Below are 21,201 nucleotides of genomic sequence, written 5' to 3'. Positions count from 1 at the left end.
TAAAATCAAGAAACTAGAAACTAACGATTCGATTTGATTGGCGGCGACGAAGTATACGAACCTGGATTGATACCGTCTGTGTTCGGAAATTTCACCGGAGCAGAGGAGCGATGATCGTAACCCTTTTCACGATGTTCCACGTACGAAGGCTCTGAAGGATGCGATAACGTTACCTTCCTTAGGACAGATCAAGGACGTGTAGTTAGTTCGCTAAACAAGTCTCAAGGAGTTACACTACTAAACATAAACCCTGAAGTCTTGATCCTCTGACCGATATCAATATTACACTTCATCAAGAGCACACAAAAAAAAAGAAAAAAAAAATCATCACAAACCTGTGTGTCTGGATACAATGAAGCAGCGTACAAAGAGTTTTTGGCTTTGATTATTCCTTATGATTACACATGCACGCATGTATTATATATATACATATAAAATATACACACAAAGTGTTGGATATAGAAACAGAATTTAGAGAAGTGGAATATTCATACATATAAAATATACACAAAGTGTTGAATATAGAAACAGAATTTAGAGAAAATGGAGTATTTTCAAATTTTACATTAAGAAAGTGAAATCCTCTGTCATAATCTTATTTCCTCATCGCCGGTTTAGTGAAACTAATCTAATTGTCAATTGAGTAACTCTGGTTTAGTGATACTGGTTTCTGTAACACGATTTGTATTGCCAGGATCATAGAGAAGCGTGAGGTCGAACATACGTTCTAGACATCTAATTCGTTTTTCAATAGTGTTATATATTATTCATAGTGATATAGCACTATTGAAAAACGTATTAGATGTCTATGTTGGGAATCGAATGTGACAGATGCAAAAATACGAAGAAGACTTTGAATGCTTTCATGTTTCAAGATACTGCATCTTACTATTCATACTAATGGGCTAAGAGTGATTGCAAGTTAAAGCCATAATCAACAATTACAGCTTTTTCCATCATGTTGTAATCAGCCTCTTCCATAAGGTCTTGAGTGATTGATCGCAGTGGTAGTGACGAGCATGAAAGAAGTATACTAATCAATCTGAGAGCTTTCTACTAATAATGACATCAAATCCACGTTAAATGCATTAGAAAATCGTTGAACTTTAAAATCCATTCAAAATCGTGAATCCCGTTTGCATCTGTTTGTATTGAACTAGCCATCGGCTTGATTCTTCTCCAAAGATAGAGAGTAACATCTTCGCCATTATATTCTCTCTACATTTGATCCTGGTTTGTGTATTTATAATTTTCTGAATTTGGTGTTTTGGCTTCGTTTCGACAGTTTTCTAAATCAATTATGGGCCTCGAACGTAGCCTCGCTAATAAAACATTTTGGAGATGCATCAAAAGAATATCTTTTAGCAAATCCAAGAGACTTTATATACATTCATGCATACAAAAGTTAGTTGCACCCTTCATGGGTCGGAGAGGGATTACTCCGACAAACCGGGCAAGAACTATGCAACTTGAGCCACGCATCAATACATTCCGTATGGAAGCAATGTTCACATTCCGGTAAACACCTAACACTTTCTTTGGTTGCATATTCTGACAAACAAATGGAACATACAACATCATTTGACCCGGTCGGGAGTCTCCTACTCTCCCCTAACTCAAATTTCTTGTACGACTCAATAGTAGACTCATCGAGACCCGTCCTTGTGACTTCATCGCTTGGCTGTGGCCTTACCGTTACAGATCCGGAAAGCCTTGCAACCACTGCGTGTTGTATCTGGGACGAGACTCTCTCAGAACTGCACATGACAAGACCGACACAAAAGGTCAAGGCGGTGAGCGGTCCGACTAGGGAGAGGCAGATTATCTTTAGTACTTGTAAGCCTGTGTTGTGAAGTCCTGTTTCGAAACAACAAAACGGGTCAACGGTGAAACTTGTATGTACATATATATATTCCAATGTTACGACATTCTCTCATGTTTGTTGCTATTTGAAATATATGATTGCTTTAATTAATCAAAGTCAATGATTTGATGTCATTATTTAAAGCCAACTAGTTTCATTTCTTTGTTTAATCGGTAGATAAACTAACTACCCCAAAAGAATAGATAAAAAGATTAACACAACTCCTTGGATTTGAAGATTTCCACCATTCATTAATGGACTCTTTCGGAAAGGATATTCTCAAAAAGTAGATGAAGTCGTTTCAAGTAGGAAGGTTGTGAAGGACAAAAGAAGAGAGAAGAATTGAGATAGTACGCACCAGAGTTAACAGAACTGAAGCATTGGGCTTGGAGGGAAGTATTGTTTTTGAATCCACATCTCGAATTAGTCCTCCTCTCACAATCTCTGCAATCAGGGGAGTCCCATTTGAGCCACAGGTCTCGACTGTTTTGGCCACCGGGGAATGCCGTGTAGGCGACAGACCAAGAAAACGGAAGAGGTAACGTCTTAAAGATCTGACAAGAAGACGGCATCAAGCTGACCAGCTCCAACTGGACAACGAAGAAGGAGGAAGTGGAGTTACCAAGGCAATCGATGGCACTGAAAGATGCGGTGACGTTATCTTCCTTAGGACAGATCAAGAACGTGTATTTGCGAGGACGAAGAGGAGAAAAAGGAGATCCAGAGGCGTCAAAGTTAAGAAGCCTTCTAGCCAAGCAGTTCTCAGGGTCGTTAAGGCGAATACGCTGCGTTTCATAATCAATCTCTTTAACCAGAAATGGTTCCGACATAGGAGGAAGCTTTAAGGCAGTATTGCCACCATCTGTGCATAAAAGATTGAATCCCGTGTAGCCACATGACTCAGGTTGATAAGGGAACAGCGAGAAAGGGAAACGGACATCAACGTTTCCTTGTCCACATGAGGAAGTGTAGCAGGGTTTTGGTTGTGATGCGTGGAGGAGAGGGAAGATGATGAAGAAGAAGAAGAAGAAGATGAGATGAAGAAGGAGAGGGAGTTGTTGTGTCGAGAAGGTCATAATGTGGTCTGGCACTAAGGGATAGGAAGATGAATACTCACTACTTATACAGACTAATGGAAAAAGTCAAAAGACTAATTTGGCAATAGAAAATATATATATTCTCTTGTATTCTATATATAACTATATGCAAATGGTATGAGTTAAGATAGAAGAAGCTCTCTCAAGTCAATTCTCTCAGATAAGTCTAGCAACATATATTACATTGAAGAAGACGAGAGAATTAACATACCAGAAGAAGCTAGAAGCTTTTGGATGGCGTAGAATCATAGCTGCTTCTGGGATCACGCAATCTTCAACCACATCGCTCTCTCTACACAAAAGAACATATTCGTATCCAAAAAAAAAAAAAAAACAAACAATCAACACATCAATGGGATACCCTAATCCGGAGACTTTCAACAAAGAGGGGGGCAAGAGGACAGGAAGAAGCCTAACCGGAATGAGAAGAATCATCGATGAACTGTCCGGCGTAGGAATCGGTTCTGACGATTCGATTCGGATCCACCGCTTATGAATTTTCATCAAAAATAAAATCCCTAGATTGCGGACGGACTTCCGATCAACTAAACCCAGTTTACTAAAGAAAAAAATCCGTCCAAAATCTAGGGATTCTTCGTCTGATTTCCAAGGAATCATCACATTTTACATCGATCGCTCAACGGTGATGCTCGTTTCGTTTCTGATCCGTTTACCGCCTAAAACTCTCTCTCTCTCTCTCACCGGGATGCGACTGAATCAGTGGGTTCCGTCCGGATCTGGGTGTGATAATTCTAGTCTTCGTATTTTTTGACTTGATAATGGACTTCAGGCCCATATTAGTTTAAAGCCCGTTAGTATTGGCCTCTTTTAGGTGACGCTGATAAACTACAACATTCACTCGCTAAGAAAACGCGTGTTTCTCACGTACTTCTTGAAGATTTGACAAGACTTTAGGAACCGGCGAGATCTGATTCTGAAGGTGTGACGAAGGAGGTCATGGAGTTACCAAGGCAAATGAATGGGTTAGATTTCGAAGGAGGAGGATTTGACGTCTTCGTTAGGACAGCTCAACTCAAGAAGGTCTGGTTCAGAAGGTGAAATAGGAGAGATCCTGAAGCCTCAAAAGCTGAGGAGCCGTCTGCCTAAGCAGTTTATCAGGGTCGTTGAGGCGAATACGTTGCGGTTTTATTTCTCGGACGAGACATGGTTCAGGGTTTGGAAGCTTTAAGTTTAGGCTGTCTCATTAAGATCGGTGAAACGGAGGTTCAATCTTGTATAGCCACGGGACGAAGACTGGTTGGGAAATATCCAGAAAGGGAAGCTGACGTCAAGGTCCACATGAGGAACTGTAGCAACCAACGTTTTGGTTCTGAGGCATCTAGGTGAGGGAGGGAAGAAGAAGACGAGGAAAACGAATTGTTTTGAGAAAGTCATTAATGTGTGTGGCTCGGCACTAAAAGGGAATTGTAAATTTGTAACTACTTGAAGATATATAATTAGAAAAAGTCAGAGAACAGTAATCAATATCTAATTTGGTAGTAATAGAATATGGTCGACATAAATCTTCTTATATTCATTGGTATGTGTTTCTTATACAAGAAGTTCAGTAACCTGTCATACTTTTCTTATAACCAATTGTAAAGTTGTAAACTTATAATGATGAGCTAATTAATGTTTATCTTTATTTTACTGAAGAAAAAAAAGGATTTGAATACCAGATATACTTAAAGCTTTGTGTGTGACTTTGAAGACAAAGCAGTGTGAAGGAATCAGAGAAGCTGCTGGGAAATTCTGATGGAAACAATGTCACCGTCTGTTCCTGCTTTCATTGTGTGGTATTTCACAAGGATTCCTGCAATTTAGATTTGTCAAAGAAATTGTAATTGTGTTTCTTTCTTCCTAGATAAAGATGGTTGATTATGTAATGTGATTTGGACTTAATACCTTCGTTTTCTTGCAGTCTTGTGTGAACAGCGACAGCGTGGGGTGCGATAACTGCTTTAGGTTGGGAATCATCTGGCTCTCCGGTCCAAGACTTGAGGTTGAGAATACCTATATATATAGAGGTTTCATGTGAGATGGAGAATGATTGAGGATGAAGCATAAGAGTGTAATTAAGTTACCTGAGGATGACGACTCTTTAAGGTGTTTGAGATCAAATATGGCTCCACAAGCTGCACTTGCGTCTTTCTGTAACTTATGAGATCCAATAAGATTGTAATCCCAGCTTCCATCTTTGTAGCCTTCACTGAGGAACAGTTCCATGTGCCTAGCATCAAGTGTTTGCATTGTTCCTACACAATAAATAGAAACACTCATAATTAGTTGTAATTTCGTTATACTAAATAGAGTAACATCAAATACTAAAGTTTCAGCAACAGATTAGAGTTGATTAGTATCTTTTACCATCACAGGTACTGAGGTCACAAACAGGGCAACGCACAAGCTGTAAATCTGGAAAATAAGATAAGCCATGTTACAGTTTTTTCCTGTAGTTGACAAATTTCTGCAGGTCATGAAATGGAAAAGTTTGTTACCTGCAATCCAGATACCACCTTTGATGTCGTTGATGACACATGAACCACTGGACTGTAACATTCGTTCTATGGTTCCATCCCTTGGGACTTTGAGATGACCACTCAAACTCTCAGTCAGGAGTGAGCTTCGAGAGTCAAGTAGAAAGGCACCAATCCGCATCCAATCTATAATTACAGTGTCAAAACCAGATAGAAATGAGGCTGTGATCACCAAATGAAGAACTTCAAAGTCAAAAGAGATCTGGACATGCATGGTCGTTAATATCAGTTTCCATAGAGAATCAACATATGGCCTGGTATCTATCTATATGAACATGACCTTTTGACAAATCAGTAGACTAAGAGAGGATGAACCCAACCCAATTCAGGGACTAACCAATATGCTTCTCCTTCTGACGGAACAAGTAAGAGTGACTCCCATCTGCAGTTTCCCATATTGTTTTTTCTTAGTTTTACAATTGTATCAGAATGTAAAATTCGGAAGTTGATGTGAAGGTCATACTTACCAAAAGCTGAAGCATAAATCTTAATCCAGCTGGAAGAAACGGGAAACGTCTCAGGGACCTGAAGATCACGCAAGCAGGCAAACCTCCAAACAATATCCTCCATTACGAGCTTGTTGAACCATTTGTTCGTTGCTCCCAGCATCACCAAGGATTTACCATCCAAAAACCTTGTTATGTATGTCCATATATCTTGCTCAAACCTGATTCAGCAGAGAAAAATTATAAGATTCGGTGAGTATAGAGACTTAGATCTAAGAAACCTGATTCGAAATTGGAGGAAAATAGCGATTGATTTTCAAATTCTTCCTCGTTGGTATCTGGATTCGATTTTTGAAAATTGAAAGCGAAGGAACATGAAGAAAAACTCAAATCCCAGTTTCTATATCAACCACACAGTCACGCAGAGAGATCTTTATAAGCATCTGAGTCTCATACAAATCAAATTGATTCCGCGGTTTAGTTTCCAGAAGGTAACGAAGAAGATTGATCGAACTCCATATCCTAGATCCATCCAATAGAGTAAGATTAAACACCGTACAAGCATTTCAAATTCAAATTGGAGCTCAACCCAAACCCGCACACCAAAACTATCCGAGAACAGATCTATTACGCTCATCAAATCGAAATTTCGCGAAGTCTAGAGAGAGAGGTGGGGAAGAAAAGTACCATGAGAAGCGAGGCTGGTAAGTATGAGCAGAGCACCGAGGAGATACACAGCCATGGATCCCTCTGAGGATCTTCCCGTTCTTCAGTTCGTTGCCGTGAACGATTCTTCTCTTCACTATACCATCTTCGTCTCTCTGAAGATCGTTCTTATTTTCGTTGCTCTCGACCAATCTTCTCTTCAGTCCACCATTATCGTCTCCCTCCGGAGCTTTCCTCTTCCCTCTACTCTCTCCTATAACTTCACCATATCTCAACTTCATTCTTCGTCTCTCTCTCTATATCTCTCTCTCTCTCTCTCTCTGCTCACTCACACTAGTCACTAGTTTGTTAAGAATTTGTTTCAAGCTCTGAACCGTGTAGCTGTGATATATACCAAGCGAGGGAGACAACAGCGAATTTTGAAAATTTTCATGTTAAATGACGTCTATATCCCTGTAACAAACTTTGTGGGGCCGCCTCTTTACATTTCGAAATTGGCTTGAACTTAGAATCCGGTTTAATATCAGCAGACGAAACCTAAACCAAGTTATATATCTCTTTTTCTTTTTACCCAGTATGATTTGGCCTTGTTCATAAAAAAATTAAGATCGGCATAGTAAATTCGACATAATTTGTAGGAACTTCGGCCTCGAAACTATATTCTGTGAAATGTTAAGAAGCTATAAACACTTGAACATTCTGGACCTAACTAGGATCGAAGTAAAGTCTTCTTTAGTTGCCTATGGAAGTTTTTCCTTTGAATTCTACAGATTTACAAAATTTCCACGCCGGGAAATGTAGGCAGCGTGCACGCTTTAAACGGTTTAACTAATGAATCAATCGGAAAGAAGTCAGCATGAGCTAGCCACCGAGGAAAAAACGGTTAACTTCCCATCACCGCCGTTACTGTTCAAATTTGCAGCAAGTTTGAACGTTTGCAAGAATGGTTTAGACTTAAAAAAGACCTCTAGTTCATGAATTTGCGGCAGTTTGGAGCTTTACAAAGGCAAGGCACTTTGATTTCTTCAGATTCATCAACCTCAAAGAGATAATCATACCTGTAGAAAAATGGGGTTTCATCATTAAGGTAAATCAATGTCAAAAAATATGTGAATTCTATGAGAAGAGTAGCTGAATTTTTTTTTACGTAAGCTCTTCGCCAGCTGAGACAATGGTCTTTGCAATGAGGACGATTCTGTTGTCTTCGCCATCACCCATACTCACTATACGGGCATAGCAATTGGGCATACACTGCACAAGACATGACCACCGTTAGTATTATTAGTTACCAGGCTTTGGTATCATGTGTCAGTTTACGGAACTTACTGAATGATTGATCAAGCGTGCTATGTTTCCAGAGTCTGTGGCATCAATCACTATCTCTTCACTTATCTTAAATAGCTGCGTTGTTAGGCAATAAGTTAACCATTAGATGCAGCCAGCGGATAATGTTGAATGTAAGCAAGCAATTCAGAACTTACGTAACAATCTTTGCCTTGAGAACGGTACTTTGCCTCTCTCAGATCTGCAACACTTCTCCTAACTTTCACCCCACGATACTCGATAATCTACACAAGAATTACAGTATCAGTAGTTTGTTTAAGATGCACATCAATTTGGCCATCGAAATCATGCATTTGATCATAAACTAAGTACCATTTGTCCTTCTTGAATATTTGTCTTTGCAAACAGACCCCATCCATGTATGCCAGATTTACCAAAGCAGACCCGCAAGTTTTCCGTTCTCTGAAGAAGACATATTGTTAATAATGTTCTAGGATAACAAGATGAAGAAATTTGAACTCTTCTTGACTCAATGTTTACCTGCAAATGTTTTAGCCGTTCTCTGAATGAGATAAAATCTGCTTCCTGGTGTAACAAGGTAAAAGAAAATTAAGATCTTGCTGAGATATACAGAAAAATGCCCCAAGAAAGCAAAACACTGACATGAATCTAGCTCTGAATGAGAAACTTGCCTTAAAAGAGTTTAGATTCTCGATTTCACCCAAAGAATGATGGCTTGGTCCCTTAAGCCTGTGGTATATCGCCTCCAGATCAATCTTCTGAAACATCAGCAGTAACAGAGATGAAACAGTACCATTGCCAGGGAATACTTAAGAATGAAAGACTCTCCAATGTCCAAGAATAAACAAGATCACCAGACGCATACCTTTGCGTTTGATCTACTATATATACGGCATCTTGCTGCAGATTGAGAATCAATTACATGACTCTGTTCGGCTTGTGTTTGGATTTCGGAACCTGGAAGCTTTATCTTCTTAGTCATAACGAGTCTTGAACCTTTGGTGCGCCCATTTTGATTCTGAAGCAAATTTCTAGACCCAAATACTCCTGAGGGTGTGTGCACAACTACAACACTATTTGGATCTGGCTTCCTACATAGTGGGTAAATTGATACAGGCAATTGGTAGGTCCTAATATAACATAACAGATCAATTAAAGAACATGTGAAAAAACAAATAACAAACCTGTGAAAAGAACAGTAAACAGATTTTCTGGTTCTCTGCACACCATTTTTCTCCAGGCAGTGCAACTAAATTTCCACAGAAAACAGTATCAGTTACATATCCCTAAGAAGATTTTTTAACAGAACACCTTTGTAAGGGAACTAAAGGTGAAAAATGAAGATTAAGGATACAGAGACCAAGTAGTTTAAGGACTAACCTCCATGTTGTAACCTGCCCGTGACGCGCACATTGCGTGGAAGTGAGTGGCACACTTGCAGCAATGCACGCAGGAACCATGTGTCTGTTTACAAACTGTACAAACCTAAAAGGTATAATCAAAAAATATCAGATGTATATTATTAGATTCTAATAAAACACAATCGTTATTATTTCTACTTCTAGCATTTTGTTATACCTTTAGAAATGAATTTGCTGGAATTTTGAAAAGTCCAACAGCAGGCTCCATATTTTCATGATTCAGAAACCCAACTTCCGGTCGGAACCAAGCACATGTGACATGAACCCACAAACCCTCGACATCGCTTGGTTTTAAAGCACCGCCTGCACAAATGGAAGAGAATTTGTGTTTGAATATCATGACGGAAATAGAGATATGGATATGAGTTCAATTTTAGCATCTTTGTACCCAAAAAAGAAATCTATGACTGAGTTTACTTAACTTGATCTTGTGACAGGACAGTCTATAATAAACCATTACTATTGCAAGATGGGGGGAAAATCATAAAGAGAGCTAATTCTGCAGTAATACCTTTTACAGGACAAAGACAACACTCTCTCTCAATATCTGGTGTTTCACATGCTCTGCATACCCAGGAGGTGAGGTCCTGAGATTTGCTTACCCCATAGCATTCTTGGTGCACAGCCACCTGACATCTGAAGACATATTCATAAGATTGGTCAGATTTACATATTTATGACCCCATGTTTGGTTATAAAACCACTGTAGAATTCAGTACAACCAAAAATGCCAAAAATTAACCTGTTACAGATGATCATTTTATTTTCTTCCCAGTCTTCTACCCATCTGCATACAGCACACCTTTCAGTCGTCCACTTAGCACTGACTGGCTCATACTTTCCTGTGCATACAAAATAAGTAGTAAGCAAGTTTCCAACCAAATTTGAATTCCAAAAGAAGGGAGCGGAGAGCTGAGCTTTAATCTACCTTCCAGCAAAGAGAGCATCTTCTGCTTATCTAACATCTGGGTTTCTATAGTGTAGGTACTAAATTCTGCAATCTGTAATATATTGTTGTCAGTAATTTGCAAGGGTATATAAGGGCAAGTTTATGAGAGAGTATAGCATAAGGGATGTACCCATTTTTCTAGAGGTAGCATTGTGTCTTTCACTCTTACGCTATACTTCCACTTTTTTGCTCTGCAGCCTGTATGCCGTTCCCATTCACTTGGTGACTGCTTCCTTGACCCACATGAACCACACTTGCACTCAATTCTGAAAACAATAGTTCCAAGATAAATATGTTGGTCTAATCTCTAAAACAACATTAGAATGATAACAAGAGCCTAGGATTAAACGTGGAATTATAGTTTTCAGAGAAAAATTTAATTTTACGATATTGTGTTTTGTAGTCATGAATATAGAAGATCCTTTCTAAATGAAGAAATTAAAATAAGGCTGAGACATATAAGACATACGCATGAAATTTTCTGATATATGTTCCTTCCATGCCATTACAGACTACAGTAACCTCATCAGGCAGCTCAGTCTCTGTCGCCTTTTCTGTAGACCTGTCCCAAAGAGGCAGTGAAAAGGAAATTTCGAAAATTAAAGAATTAGCACTAGAGAAATGCGAACAACCAAAGCAGGATAGCATGAGATGTTAACAACATACTTGAACACTGAGTTATGTTCTTCTAATATTGTTGGCGAAAGCTCATGCTGGACTTTACAATTAGGGCAATAGTAATTGTTGTGCTCCAGTTCCTTAAGATAGTAACCAAATTAGTGCAAACGTTCGATAGGTGTCTTACAATACTTAGAATCAAAAGTTAAAGATGCACGGAGATGTACCTTAAAGCGCTTATTTGAAATGTTGTCGCATTCAGCATGTACCCATACATCACACCCATCACAACAAACCTAATACATCAAATCAAGTCAGCTACATCAATATAATAGTTTCTAATTCACCAAACATGGTCACATATATTCTCACCCAATCTCCATCATCTGAAGGGTGCCAAATTCTCTTGCAAATGCCACAACACTGATTGGATTTCCGCAACTGAAACAACAAATTTGGATTATTCCTTTTGGTAAGAGAAAACCAAAGGCGAAGAGTGAAGACATTTAAATACCTTTGAACAGTGTTTGCATAAAAGCTCTTCAGGTTGTGACCCTTTTGTCCTTTTTAGAGATTTTAATGGCATTACTGAGCCACAGCCGTCGCATGTCGTTATGTCTGCATGACANCTGACATGAACCCTACACAAATAAAATCAGCATATCGTTTTAGGGGACGCATCCCAGTAACCGTTGAAGTGTCGGATACAAGTACATCATCACCAGATGTAGGTGGCTACGAATTACACAAGATGTTTATGAAACTGACTGGTGAGAGTGAAAGTAAGAACCTGTCCTTAATTAATTTGCTTTGTCTTTCTAAATCGGCTAAAACAGCAAACTTGAAGATCTAACCGAAAAGAAAAAAGAGAACATGTGTCAAGAAAACGTACCTGAATTCTAGAAGCAGGCCCATACTCCTGGTCGGATTCCGTAGCAGAGGAATCTGGGCAGCTAATTTCAGCACCCTCGACCCCATTTTCAGCTAAAACTGCTTCCTCTAGTGCCTTCTTAAAGTCACTTGGTTTGTAATTGTACAAGTTTGTCTGATCCTGAAATCTGAAGAGATGAGAGATTAAGGAACAGACGCAAACAAGGGAACAATTATGAAAGAATCAAGAAAGAGCGTCTCATGTACTTACTTGTCCATAAATTCCGTAAATGGATACATCATTCCTTGCCTGACCCATGCGTAGTCCTGTTAATGACCATAAGTTTCAGAAGAATTAGAGATCCGTACAAAAAAAACGCGAGCTAGAAAACACAGAGAGAGAGATTAAAGAGATACCCTCTGAGTTCCATTCTTGGAGTACCCAAAAAACATGACACATATTGCTCCAGGGACGCAATGTTTCAAGACCGGAGTAGGCGCTTGCGATAATGGATCGATCACCACAGCCGGCCATGCTGGGAATTTTTTCCCACACTTGGCCCAGACAAGATCGCCGACCGTAAACTCCTCTGGTTTATACACGCCCTTACGCGTGGCGTCGGACTTCTTCTTGAGCATTCCAGAATTAGCATCGTCGGAGGAAGACACCATGGAAATTTGAACATCCCAGCCATCAAAATCTACTTCGCTGCTGTCTCCGTTATTATCCTTACGAGGAACCACCAGCTTCGAAGCTTTGCTTCGATTCAATTTCGAGCTTCCACTAAAACCTTTAGCCTTCTTCCCTGGATACATGTCGTCATCATGGCTAGACTCCGTCGTCGACTCGACCTTGCGACTGCTGACCTTCCATGAACCAACAACCGAATCGCTGAACCTTGAAGGAACCACTCGAACTCTGCCACGCGAAGATTTTGACTGGTCTGAGCCCGGTTGACTGGTCAAGCAGCTTGAGCTACTACTGGTAAGACCTTCGGGCTCTGAAGGTGGTTGATCTACGCTTGCTCTTTGTCTCTTCTTATACACCATAATCTCACCCTTTATGCTCCCATAATCTATTTCTGAATCAATTTTGCACCTCTTCAGATTCTGGTTCTCGAATGTCTTCAAGGTTCGTTTCAAAATCATGTCCTAAACTCAAACGATTCTGGCCTACTCAACATACGCGACCATCCAAATTCCGATTCCAAAACCCTAATTTCATCAAACAAACAGATTCGCCGCTCGGACCTCCGGAAAAATAAAAACCTCGAAACTATCCAATAATACCTCTCGCAAATCGGCTCGAGTATATGAACCCAATGCGAAACCGCTTCTTAAACCCTAAATTCGAAAACGAAATCAAAATGCTCGGAGATAGAATTCGTACGTGAGGATAGAATTAAGAAATCGAACGACGGAGAAACAGACGACGGAGGAACAAACCAAAATACTCTTCGCGAAATTTTGGAGAATTATAAGTGTGTATCCCTACGGAGAAGATAAAAACCTAAAAGCTCCTTATGAAAAAATCGACGGCGAAGGTAAACAAAAGAGGAGGAGGAGGAGAAGGATCTTTGTTTGTTTTGGGTTTTGAGAGCGTGTGTTCTGGTGAAGGAGACACAGACACCGTCGGTTTAATATATTTTCCCAATTATTTTACGCTTAAACCGAGAAATCAATTCGCCTAAACAATTATTAGTTGGCATAAAAACGAAAATTAGAAATCGAGTAATGCTGACGTGGCGGTTCGATGGAACAGTGTTTGGCTCCAGGGATTAGGGACGGAGGGAAGACTACGAAATTTTCAGGCCTACAAGAGCGCCAAGTCGAAAACTTCCTTTTCATTTAATCCGACGTGGCGCTTCGCTAAAATAACTTTTTTTTATTTTTGGTTGATCTCAAATTATGAGAAAAAAAATCAAAAGCTTGTTGGGCCTCTATATATATGCCTGAGATACTTGGGTGTATATTGGGCCTATGTTTTATTAATTATTTTTTTTTTCTTTTATTAATTGGGTCTATAAACATGTGAGATTTGTTTATCTCATGATCAAATTTTCTCATCTTTTTACACGATACTGCAAGTTGAAATTTTCAAATCCGTGTAGTCTTTGTTTTCAATTTCGATATTTGATAAACTAGTGTGCAAATTGGTTCCGTTTCTGAAAGTAATAAAAGAAAGAATTTTTTTTTAGTACTATATACAATTATGATTACTAATATAAATTGAAGTGGATACTAAATTTGCATTGGAACAAAAACGGACAATACTTCTGTTAATCGTTTAGGGCTTCATCCATAATGTTATTAACGTCTATTCATTTGTACAAACTCGCATTCAAGAAAATAAAGAATAATATTATGCTTTCACTTTTTTTTTTTTTTGGTAACACTATGCTTTCACTTTTCAGGAACAAACAACTTTCAGAACTCAAGTTACATCTTAAATGAGAACAAATTAAGATCCAAAAAGAAACAAACCTTATAAAAGAAACAATCATACTATGGACGCCAAAAAACAAAAAACAAATCACTTATCGACCATAAAAATTTAATGACTTTAGCCAAGAAATCCATAAAAAAACAAAAAAAAAAGTGCCTTTATATATGTACAAGAAACAAATCAATGACAAAAACAGATGATCTTGAATCAGACACTAGTAGAAGAAGTTGGATGTGCCTCAAAAGAGGGAGGGGTGTGAGAAGATGGTGAACCAATGGAGCCACGAATCCTGAATATTTCAAGAACAACAAAAGCAAGTAACGTCAATGACAACACAAATCCATATCCAATTTTCCATCCATCTCCTCCGTTATTCGCCATTCGGATCCCAAGAACAATGTTCACTGCTCCAAAGAAGAGAGAGATTCTCCCAATCCAATGATGATACCAATTCCAATATCTCCTCATCTTTGTCTCCTTCTGTGGCCGTGCAAAGAAAGCCAAAACCTACAAAAACAGAATCCCATATATGTTTCAGCCAAAACTTACAAAACCCTTATTTTGATTCTTAAACTCAAGAGACTTCTCAAACCTGAAGAATGCTAAGGACTAGAAGAAAGATCCCAATGCCTCGATGTGCAGGTATATTCGGATGGATCCTATTGTAAAGCTGAATCCCAAGAATAACAGCGGCTAAACCGAAGATAAACCCCGTGAATTGTAAACAGATATGAAGATAGTACCAAAGAGGGTCTTTATGTCTAAGATATCTCGCCAAGATTGCCCCTACGGGAAGTAAGAAACCCCATCCGAGTATCGCCATTACTCCATGTTTTGTCTTCTCCGTAGAAGTCGTCGTCTTTATAGAGGTTGCTCCACTCGCTGCTGCATAGACCAAGAACACACAAGACACTAAGTATTGGATCGTCCCCTGTGTTTTAACTTGTCTAAACTAGTATATGGACATTAATGTTTAGAAAATTTTGCACGTAAAACATTAGTGTTGGATCGTCCCCTCTGTTTTAACTTGTCTAGACTAGTATTTGGACTTTATTGTTATAAAATTTTGCACGTAAAACATTAGTGTCACAACATTTTGGTGTTTTGCATATATACCTTTGGAGAAATCGACGACGACTGTAGTTTTATCATCGTGCTTAGTCAAACGGCCTAGCTTGGAAGGATAAGCGGTGCTAAACGCTAGAATGACGGCTCTACGAGGAACTCTAACGGCGAACTTCACCTGAAAAGCCAAGTAAATCATTGCTCCGTGAAGAGCCACCACAGGAGGCACTTTTTGTAGTTGCAGCTCTCCTTGATCCGGCACAACTTGGTCTCTCTCCGTTCCTTGGAGATAGTATTGTTTGATTTTGGCGTGACCCTTTTTCGAAATCCACCCGATCATCGCGCTTGATCCAACCATTCTTCCGTCTTTCGAGAATCCTATCCCAACCCATCCGGTTGTGTATAAAGCTGATACTATGATCGTCATCACATTGTCTCTGCTTTCTGAGTACTGCAAAACAGAGACATTAGAAATCAAAATCATGGATTGGTTTGAAAAGCAAAGAAAGTAAAAATCAAAATGGATGCGTTTGTGGATGAATGTGTTATTGTAATGTTTTACCCGTAAGACGAACGTGTTCCAAAGAGGAGTACATGGCATGTTATCGGAGATATTGCTGTACGGTGGTGGGAGAAAATCAGATAATCGGTTGGCAAAACAGAGATTCTGGGTAGAGTCGTTTATGGCATTGACGTCATCTGCAGCTAGAAAGGGTAGATCTTGTCCAATAAGGATACAGAGGATGTAAAACCCTACGAAAGCTCTCATGGTAGGAATCGAAGCAGAGGCGAAGAGGAGCAAGCGTGGAGTGAGGTACGATGTGGAGGGTGTGTTTTGGTGTTGGTTGCTTGATGAGGAAGAAGAAGAGTGATTGAGAGTTTGGTGGTGAAAGTGGTTGAAGATGGCGATCAATCATAATCATCAAATTGTTTTTAAATCAGCTTTGCGCTTCGATTGGATTTTGAGAAAGATACTGGAGTTGATGTTTCACTGGTTAAGTATCGGACAATTTATGTCCCCCCTGTCACTAAAACCGACACGTGAACCGACAAAATTTTTAAATATACTAAGAGATGCGATGAAATAATTGCTTTTTGCCAGTTAAAACAATTGTCAATTTCTATTTGAGGTTGAGAAATTATACGAAAATACGTTTTTAAGAATCTGGAGTTCTCTTTTTTTTTTTTAACTTTGCTTATTTGAGGGGAAAAAGAAGAAGACAGAGATAGGAGAGAGAGAGAGAGTGGGGTCGTAAACTGGACCAAGTGGGAAGTGGACTAGTCTTAATCTGAATCATTACTCATTAGGTATATTTGGTCAGGATGGTGCCACGCTCATCAACATCATCTTTTCTTCTTTTCTTTTCATGGGAGGAGATATTGGAACAGAACTTAGAAACAAAGTCACCAGTTAACCCCAACTTCTTTACTTTAATTTTTTAAAACTTTCATTATTGTGGTATCAACCTTTACAGCTTCAATGAGTACCAATCACACAAACAAAATTCATTTATTTTTGGTGACAAGTTACCTTTTTCACATGCAAAGGAATTTAAACATATTCAAACCTGTTGGAGTAACGGAACAGAGTCAGTATAGATATATCTTTAGTTATACCGGAACGTAAGACAACATGGGGATGTAGCTCATATGGTAGAGCGCTCGCTTCGCATGCGAGAGGCACGGGGTTCGATTCCCCGCATCTCCACAATTTTTGCGTTTTGTGTTTTGTTTTTTGACCGCCTCATAATTCATAATTCTTCCTTGTCTAGTTCTCGCGGTTGATTATTGATACAGGAGACTATGAGAGGTTCACATGAATGCTATTTATTTTTGTAATGATCAACCAGATTCCTGCCCCAGTTATCCTCTTACAAAACTTATTCAGGATAAATGTCAATTCCAACAACAAAATAAAAAGAACAAATGGAAAAAAGAGAAAAAAAATGAAGAAGGAAACGTATCCTAAAGAAACAAAAAAAACGGAGTGTGAAGACTGAAGAGGCCTCTCTACTTGGACCAAGCAACTGCTTCAATATCCGTCTGAGCACTTCTATACAACTCCAGCCTCTTTGCAATTGAAGTTCTTCGCTGCTGAACCGCAGGATCCTCATCCAACAATTTCGACAATTTGCTCATCTATTTTCAACACCAAACCATTTTAACATTCTTACTCATATGTTAATACAGTTGTCAATTTGCTCATATAAGTTTAGGATAATGGTTATTATTGTTTACCTCTTTCTGGCCAAGTTCGGTGAAGAAGAAGTCAAGAAGGCATCGTTTTGCTTCGCGGACCTGACAGTAAACAATGGATTTCGGTATGGAGTTTCTCAACCCAGCGCAGACCATGTTCACATAAGACAACACATTCGAACCGATTCTTCGGAGATAAGCATCGTTGTATCTGTCGAATATCGAATGTGTCGGATTCCCACCTTTTTCAGAATCTTGTGGGAGTTTCCTGAAGAACTCGACCGTTAAGTAACCAGACTCCATGTCCACTAGTAACAGAGTTGCTTTCCTGCTCTCTTCTCTCATTCGATCCAATGAATCCACGGCTGCACCCGATACTTCCACTCTAAGCGTTGGATATTGTTTCAGTTCCTGTTGTGATGATGAAACAGATAATCATGGGTCAAAAGTGATTATTATTTTTAACTCTGTTGAGACCTGAGAGAGATATTCTTACAGATGTTTCCCCGATGGATTTGTGGATAAGATCCTTGAGAATAGAATGAACCGCATCGACAGCTGCTTCAGCAGGGCCTCTAATGGAGACTAAGCATGATTCTATGAGACGGCGATATCCTTGTTCAGGAGCTATGAGATGCGGTTGATATCCATCAGCTTCAGTGATCAGCTTCCGTACATTGTCCATGGAGAGATGTTTGTCGAATTGCAGCCTTTTGATGGCAGCTGGGAATTGATTGTCGAACACAGAATTTATCTTTTCACCACCTGAGCGCCTGTGAGGTTGTTAGTGGAAATCATAAAGCCAGAAAATTTCATTAGCAACAATCCAGAAACATGCGAGTGACTTACGTGCCATCGAGGTGTTCTTTAAAAGTTTGATCAAAGGCACGGCAAATTTCCATGATCATATAAAGTTTTCCCTGCATTCAAGAGAATGAGTATTGACGAAAGAGGGATTTGAAATGAGAGAAGAAACAGTAGAATGAAAGGCAAAAAAGTCCTAAAGACATAAGATCCTTACACCAGCATCAGCTGCTACAGGCTTCCCAAGACGGCTTAGCTCTGTCTCTAACTCGGAGATAGTCTTTGTGATAAGAGACTGAAGTCCTGGGATTCTCGACTTGATAACAACTTCCAAATGCTGAAAAAGGTATAGCTAGTTTTAGAGAAACTACCAAATCTTTTATGTTAAAAGTTTCATATACAGCAATTATATACCTTAGAGAGCATTTTTCCTAAATACTCTGAACCCATTCTCTCAGATAAATGTCTGTATTCTGAGCTAGACTGGAAGTAATCACGTTCACGCCGACGAGCAGCAATCATATCAACACTTTTATTGATGTCAGCTTGAGACCGGTTTACAACACCAACCCAAGGATATCTTAATTTGTATCCCCTTCCTTCAAGTATCTGAAATCTCCAAACATATATAGAAAAATTTAGGGACTGTTAAATATTTACTCACCACTATTTAGAGAGATTCTCATATTTAATCTTCATTGGGTCTTTTTCATACTGCGCTCAGAGATAAATTGTTGTCTGAATAAACTTACATCAACAGCATTAGTGCCTTGGTCCATGAGATCAATTTTAGTTAAAACTCCAAAAGTCCTGTCTCCTGAGAACAGCAAGTGCAACGAAGCAACATAAATCAATCAATTCAAATTAATTTCAAGGTATATTAGTTGCAAGGATCATCGTCTTCGTTTACTATAGATAATTTCATAATAAGATTACCACTAGGCAACATAAATCAATCAATTCAAATTAATTTCAAGGTATATTAGTTGCAAGGATCTTCGTCTTCGTTTACTATAGATAATTTCATAATAAGATTACCACTAGGCACCAACCACGCAACTCAATCATATATACAAAGCGCCATAGAACTTAAACCATATTAACTATGTCCCAGTCGCTTATAACCACAGAAAAAAAGAACTCGAAGTGAATTCAGAAAGCATTTGTATCAAAATATAAGGAGGGAAGAATCCGGCACCTTTTGGATCAACTTCACGAGAGATCTTAATGGCATCAGATGTAGCAAGATCCTGATTTGCAGGGGAAATAGCTAGTATGATGCAGTTGGGCTGTCAAAAAATGAATGATCAATCTTTGTTACTTTGCTTGAACACACAACCCTTAGAGAATAGGAAAGCATCATTATTGTACAGTTGTATTCTGCTACACACAAATAATAGTTACCTTCTCAATAAACGATATGACCATGTTCTCGATGTCTTGAACAATGCTTTCAGGCTGACCATCTAGAACAGCAATGGCACCAATTTTTCATTAATGTTTGTCAATAAAGAGGACTTGGGTTGTGGGATATCATGAGAAGACAAAGACTGGCTCACTTACCAACAGCTACCTTTGTCAGCCCAGGAAGGTCGACAAGTGTCAAATTCACAACTACAAATATTAAGGAAACAAAATTGTTAAGTATGGGAGTGGAAGATAAATGGGAAGATGGTAGAAAACATAAATTTGGAAGGATTTCAGACCCTGTGTACAAGATCTGGGAGTCCTAAAGCATGTTTAATTACTTTCTTGATGCAAATGTAGGAAGTAGAATTGCTTCTCTTACCATTGGGAGAGAAGATACTAAGATGAATTGGAACTGTAGATATTACTTTGCTGCTGCGACCAGTTTCACGATCTGTCTCGTCCGAGATCTCCTGCCTCACAGCAGCTACATACCAAGAAAGAAGAAATGAATATCTCAAACTTAAGAAAGCCAGATGAGTAAGAATGTGTGCACGTAAATAACAAATAGGATACTGCAAACAGTCACAGGAAAAATAAAGAGCATCTTTTCTCAAACAAGAAATATATACCAAAATCGGAGAACTTCTTCTTAGGAAGATGCATAAACTCAGCATACTCTTTGCCTTCATCGATTCTGTGAAGCTGCAGGACAAGAGGTCTACGTGTAACAATTCCTACATGGAAGACATTGTTTGTTGTTCTAAGTAACTAGAGTATATCACGAGATGGAATCAATATACATTTTTGATCGGTTGATATATATATATATATATATATATATCTAAACAAGCTTACCAGCTCCACGAGGTAGAAAATCCTTTCCTACAACGCTCTCTAGCACTGAAGACTTTCCAGAACTCTACAATTCCCATCAAATCAATTGACAATTGGATTGGTTACACACATTGCATTCATACGCAACCGTTTTGATTAAAAGCAAAAAGATCTCACAAATTGAATTAAAAGCGACAAAATATTCACATCGGTCTCAGATCATGAATTTGGATCAAATCAAATCAAGCAACGATTCATTCCAGGGGAAGATAAGCAGAGGATAACCCCAAACGAGATCAGATTATTTCGTGGCACTGAAACCCAAAATGTACGTGTACGGAACCGAGGAGGCAATGCCTAAGATCTAAAGATCAAAGATTCAAGAATTCATCACAGAAATCCATGGGAAAGGGATCCAGACCTGACCACCGACGACGGCGATTGCAGGCAATGAGTCCCAGAGAGTTGGGAGGGAGCTACCTTCGCCGTGATCTCCCAGAGCCGTACAAGCTCGCTGTATCTTGTTCACAAGCGCAATCAAACTCTCCATAACGAAATCAGCTCCGATTAATCAACGGTGGAATCAATCTTCCGGCGAGATTTGGTCTCCGGCGGGGTCCGTACGAGGAGGAGAAGAGAACGCCAGAAGTTGTATAACCGCGAGAAGACCGTT

The 21,201-nt window shown here is 39.2% G+C and overlaps 5 protein-coding genes and 1 non-coding gene across 7 annotated transcripts; 1 reads left to right on the top strand and 5 right to left on the bottom strand.

Annotated features, from left to right (window-relative positions):
- LOC104699713 (RING-H2 finger protein ATL22-like) lies at nucleotides 1,324–3,166 on the bottom strand. Its single transcript, XM_010415052.2, has 2 exons — nucleotides 2,223–3,166; nucleotides 1,324–1,857 (listed from the first exon to the last, which is right to left on the bottom strand). Exons 1-2 carry the CDS (start codon nucleotides 2,938–2,940, stop codon nucleotides 1,406–1,408), a joined length of 1,170 nt encoding a protein of 389 aa, XP_010413354.1. The 5' UTR covers nucleotides 2,941–3,166; the 3' UTR covers nucleotides 1,324–1,405.
- LOC104699712 (probable F-box protein At3g61730) lies at nucleotides 1,770–6,917 on the bottom strand. Its single transcript, XM_010415051.2, has 10 exons — nucleotides 6,632–6,917; nucleotides 5,966–6,165; nucleotides 5,836–5,880; nucleotides 5,460–5,624; nucleotides 5,329–5,376; nucleotides 5,046–5,216; nucleotides 4,867–4,974; nucleotides 3,379–4,774; nucleotides 3,173–3,253; nucleotides 1,770–1,857 (listed from the first exon to the last, which is right to left on the bottom strand). Exons 1-8 carry the CDS (start codon nucleotides 6,889–6,891, stop codon nucleotides 4,692–4,694), a joined length of 1,080 nt encoding a protein of 359 aa, XP_010413353.1. The 5' UTR covers nucleotides 6,892–6,917; the 3' UTR covers nucleotides 1,770–1,857; nucleotides 3,173–3,253; nucleotides 3,379–4,691.
- On the bottom strand, nucleotides 7,221–13,392 carry LOC104699709 (histone-lysine N-methyltransferase ATX3-like). The gene is given in 24 exon segments (XM_010415050.2): nucleotides 7,221–7,668; nucleotides 7,758–7,861; nucleotides 7,937–8,011; nucleotides 8,092–8,178; nucleotides 8,267–8,356; nucleotides 8,435–8,479; nucleotides 8,587–8,673; nucleotides 8,781–9,006; nucleotides 9,100–9,164; nucleotides 9,296–9,400; nucleotides 9,494–9,639; nucleotides 9,848–9,972; nucleotides 10,079–10,178; nucleotides 10,265–10,337; nucleotides 10,416–10,551; nucleotides 10,755–10,847; nucleotides 10,952–11,043; nucleotides 11,131–11,199; nucleotides 11,276–11,344; nucleotides 11,418–11,530; nucleotides 11,532–11,544; nucleotides 11,796–11,961; nucleotides 12,045–12,100; nucleotides 12,191–13,392. Coding segments are annotated over 24 exon segments (2,958 nt in total). The 5' UTR covers nucleotides 12,923–13,392; the 3' UTR covers nucleotides 7,221–7,577.
- On the bottom strand, nucleotides 14,370–16,266 carry LOC104699708 (cytochrome b561 and DOMON domain-containing protein At3g61750). Of its 2 annotated transcripts, none has more exons than XM_010415049.2 (4): nucleotides 15,847–16,266; nucleotides 15,336–15,735; nucleotides 14,812–15,101; nucleotides 14,370–14,726 (listed from the first exon to the last, which is right to left on the bottom strand). In XM_010415049.2, the coding sequence occupies exons 1-4, from the start codon at nucleotides 16,051–16,053 to the stop codon at nucleotides 14,427–14,429; spliced, it is 1,197 nt and encodes a 398-aa protein (XP_010413351.1). In that variant the 5' UTR covers nucleotides 16,054–16,266; the 3' UTR covers nucleotides 14,370–14,426. The 2 variants fall into 2 exon arrangements, with proteins under 2 accessions (XP_010413351.1, XP_010413350.1); XM_010415048.2 differs by having other exon boundaries at nucleotides 14,812–15,104; nucleotides 15,847–16,258.
- On the top strand, nucleotides 16,920–16,992 carry TRNAA-CGC. Its single transcript has one exon. It is a non-coding gene; the product is annotated as a tRNA-Ala (tRNA).
- On the bottom strand, nucleotides 17,096–21,187 carry LOC104699707 (dynamin-related protein 1B-like). The gene is made up of 14 exons (XM_010415047.2): nucleotides 20,950–21,187; nucleotides 20,550–20,613; nucleotides 20,324–20,428; nucleotides 20,074–20,178; nucleotides 19,848–19,898; nucleotides 19,689–19,750; nucleotides 19,483–19,573; nucleotides 19,037–19,101; nucleotides 18,699–18,893; nucleotides 18,502–18,621; nucleotides 18,330–18,400; nucleotides 17,977–18,253; nucleotides 17,523–17,891; nucleotides 17,096–17,423 (listed from the first exon to the last, which is right to left on the bottom strand). The coding sequence occupies exons 1-14, from the start codon at nucleotides 21,076–21,078 to the stop codon at nucleotides 17,295–17,297; spliced, it is 1,833 nt and encodes a 610-aa protein (XP_010413349.1). The 5' UTR covers nucleotides 21,079–21,187; the 3' UTR covers nucleotides 17,096–17,294.

The sequence above is a fragment of the Camelina sativa genome, chromosome 7 (genome assembly GCF_000633955.1).
Source record: "Camelina sativa cultivar DH55 chromosome 7, Cs, whole genome shotgun sequence".
Taxonomy (NCBI): domain Eukaryota; kingdom Viridiplantae; phylum Streptophyta; class Magnoliopsida; order Brassicales; family Brassicaceae; genus Camelina; species Camelina sativa.
Note: the sequence above shows the minus strand (reverse complement) of the source record. Positions and strands in the feature narration are given on the sequence as shown.

Bases quoted from the DNA above. Each gene is read 5' to 3' on its own strand.
- LOC104699707 (XM_010415047.2), bottom strand. From the start codon at position 21,078: ATGGAGAGTTTGATTGCGCTTGTGAACAAGATACAGCGAGCTTGTACG. The intron at 19,102-19,482 runs GTGCCGGATTCT...TGCTGTTCTCAG, and splicing joins TCGTGAAGTTGATCCAAAAG to GAGACAGGACTTTTGGAGTT. The intron at 18,254-18,329 runs GTAAGTCACTCG...ACAACCTCACAG, and splicing joins AAAGAACACCTCGATGGCAC to GCGCTCAGGTGGTGAAAAGA.
- LOC104699708 (XM_010415048.2), bottom strand. From the start codon at position 16,053: ATGAGAGCTTTCGTAGGGTTTTACATCCTCTGTATCCTTATTGGACAA. The intron at 15,736-15,846 runs GTAAAACATTAC...TCTGTTTTGCAG, and splicing joins GGAACACGTTCGTCTTACGG to TACTCAGAAAGCAGAGACAA. The intron at 15,105-15,335 runs GTATATATGCAA...TGGTCTATGCAG, and splicing joins CGTCGTCGATTTCTCCAAAG to CAGCGAGTGGAGCAACCTCT.
- LOC104699712 (XM_010415051.2), bottom strand. From the start codon at position 6,891: ATGAAGTTGAGATATGGTGAAGTTATAGGAGAGAGTAGAGGGAAGAGG. The intron at 6,166-6,631 runs GTACTTTTCTTC...CTGCTGAATCAG, and splicing joins TACCAGCCTCGCTTCTCATG to GTTTGAGCAAGATATATGGA. The intron at 5,625-5,835 runs GTTAGTCCCTGA...CTGTAATTATAG, and splicing joins TCAGAAGGAGAAGCATATTG to ATTGGATGCGGATTGGTGCC.
- LOC104699713 (XM_010415052.2), bottom strand. From the start codon at position 2,940: ATGACCTTCTCGACACAACAACTCCCTCTCCTTCTTCATCTCATCTTC. The intron at 1,858-2,222 runs GTGCGTACTATC...GTTTCGAAACAG, and splicing joins CTTCAGTTCTGTTAACTCTG to GACTTCACAACACAGGCTTA.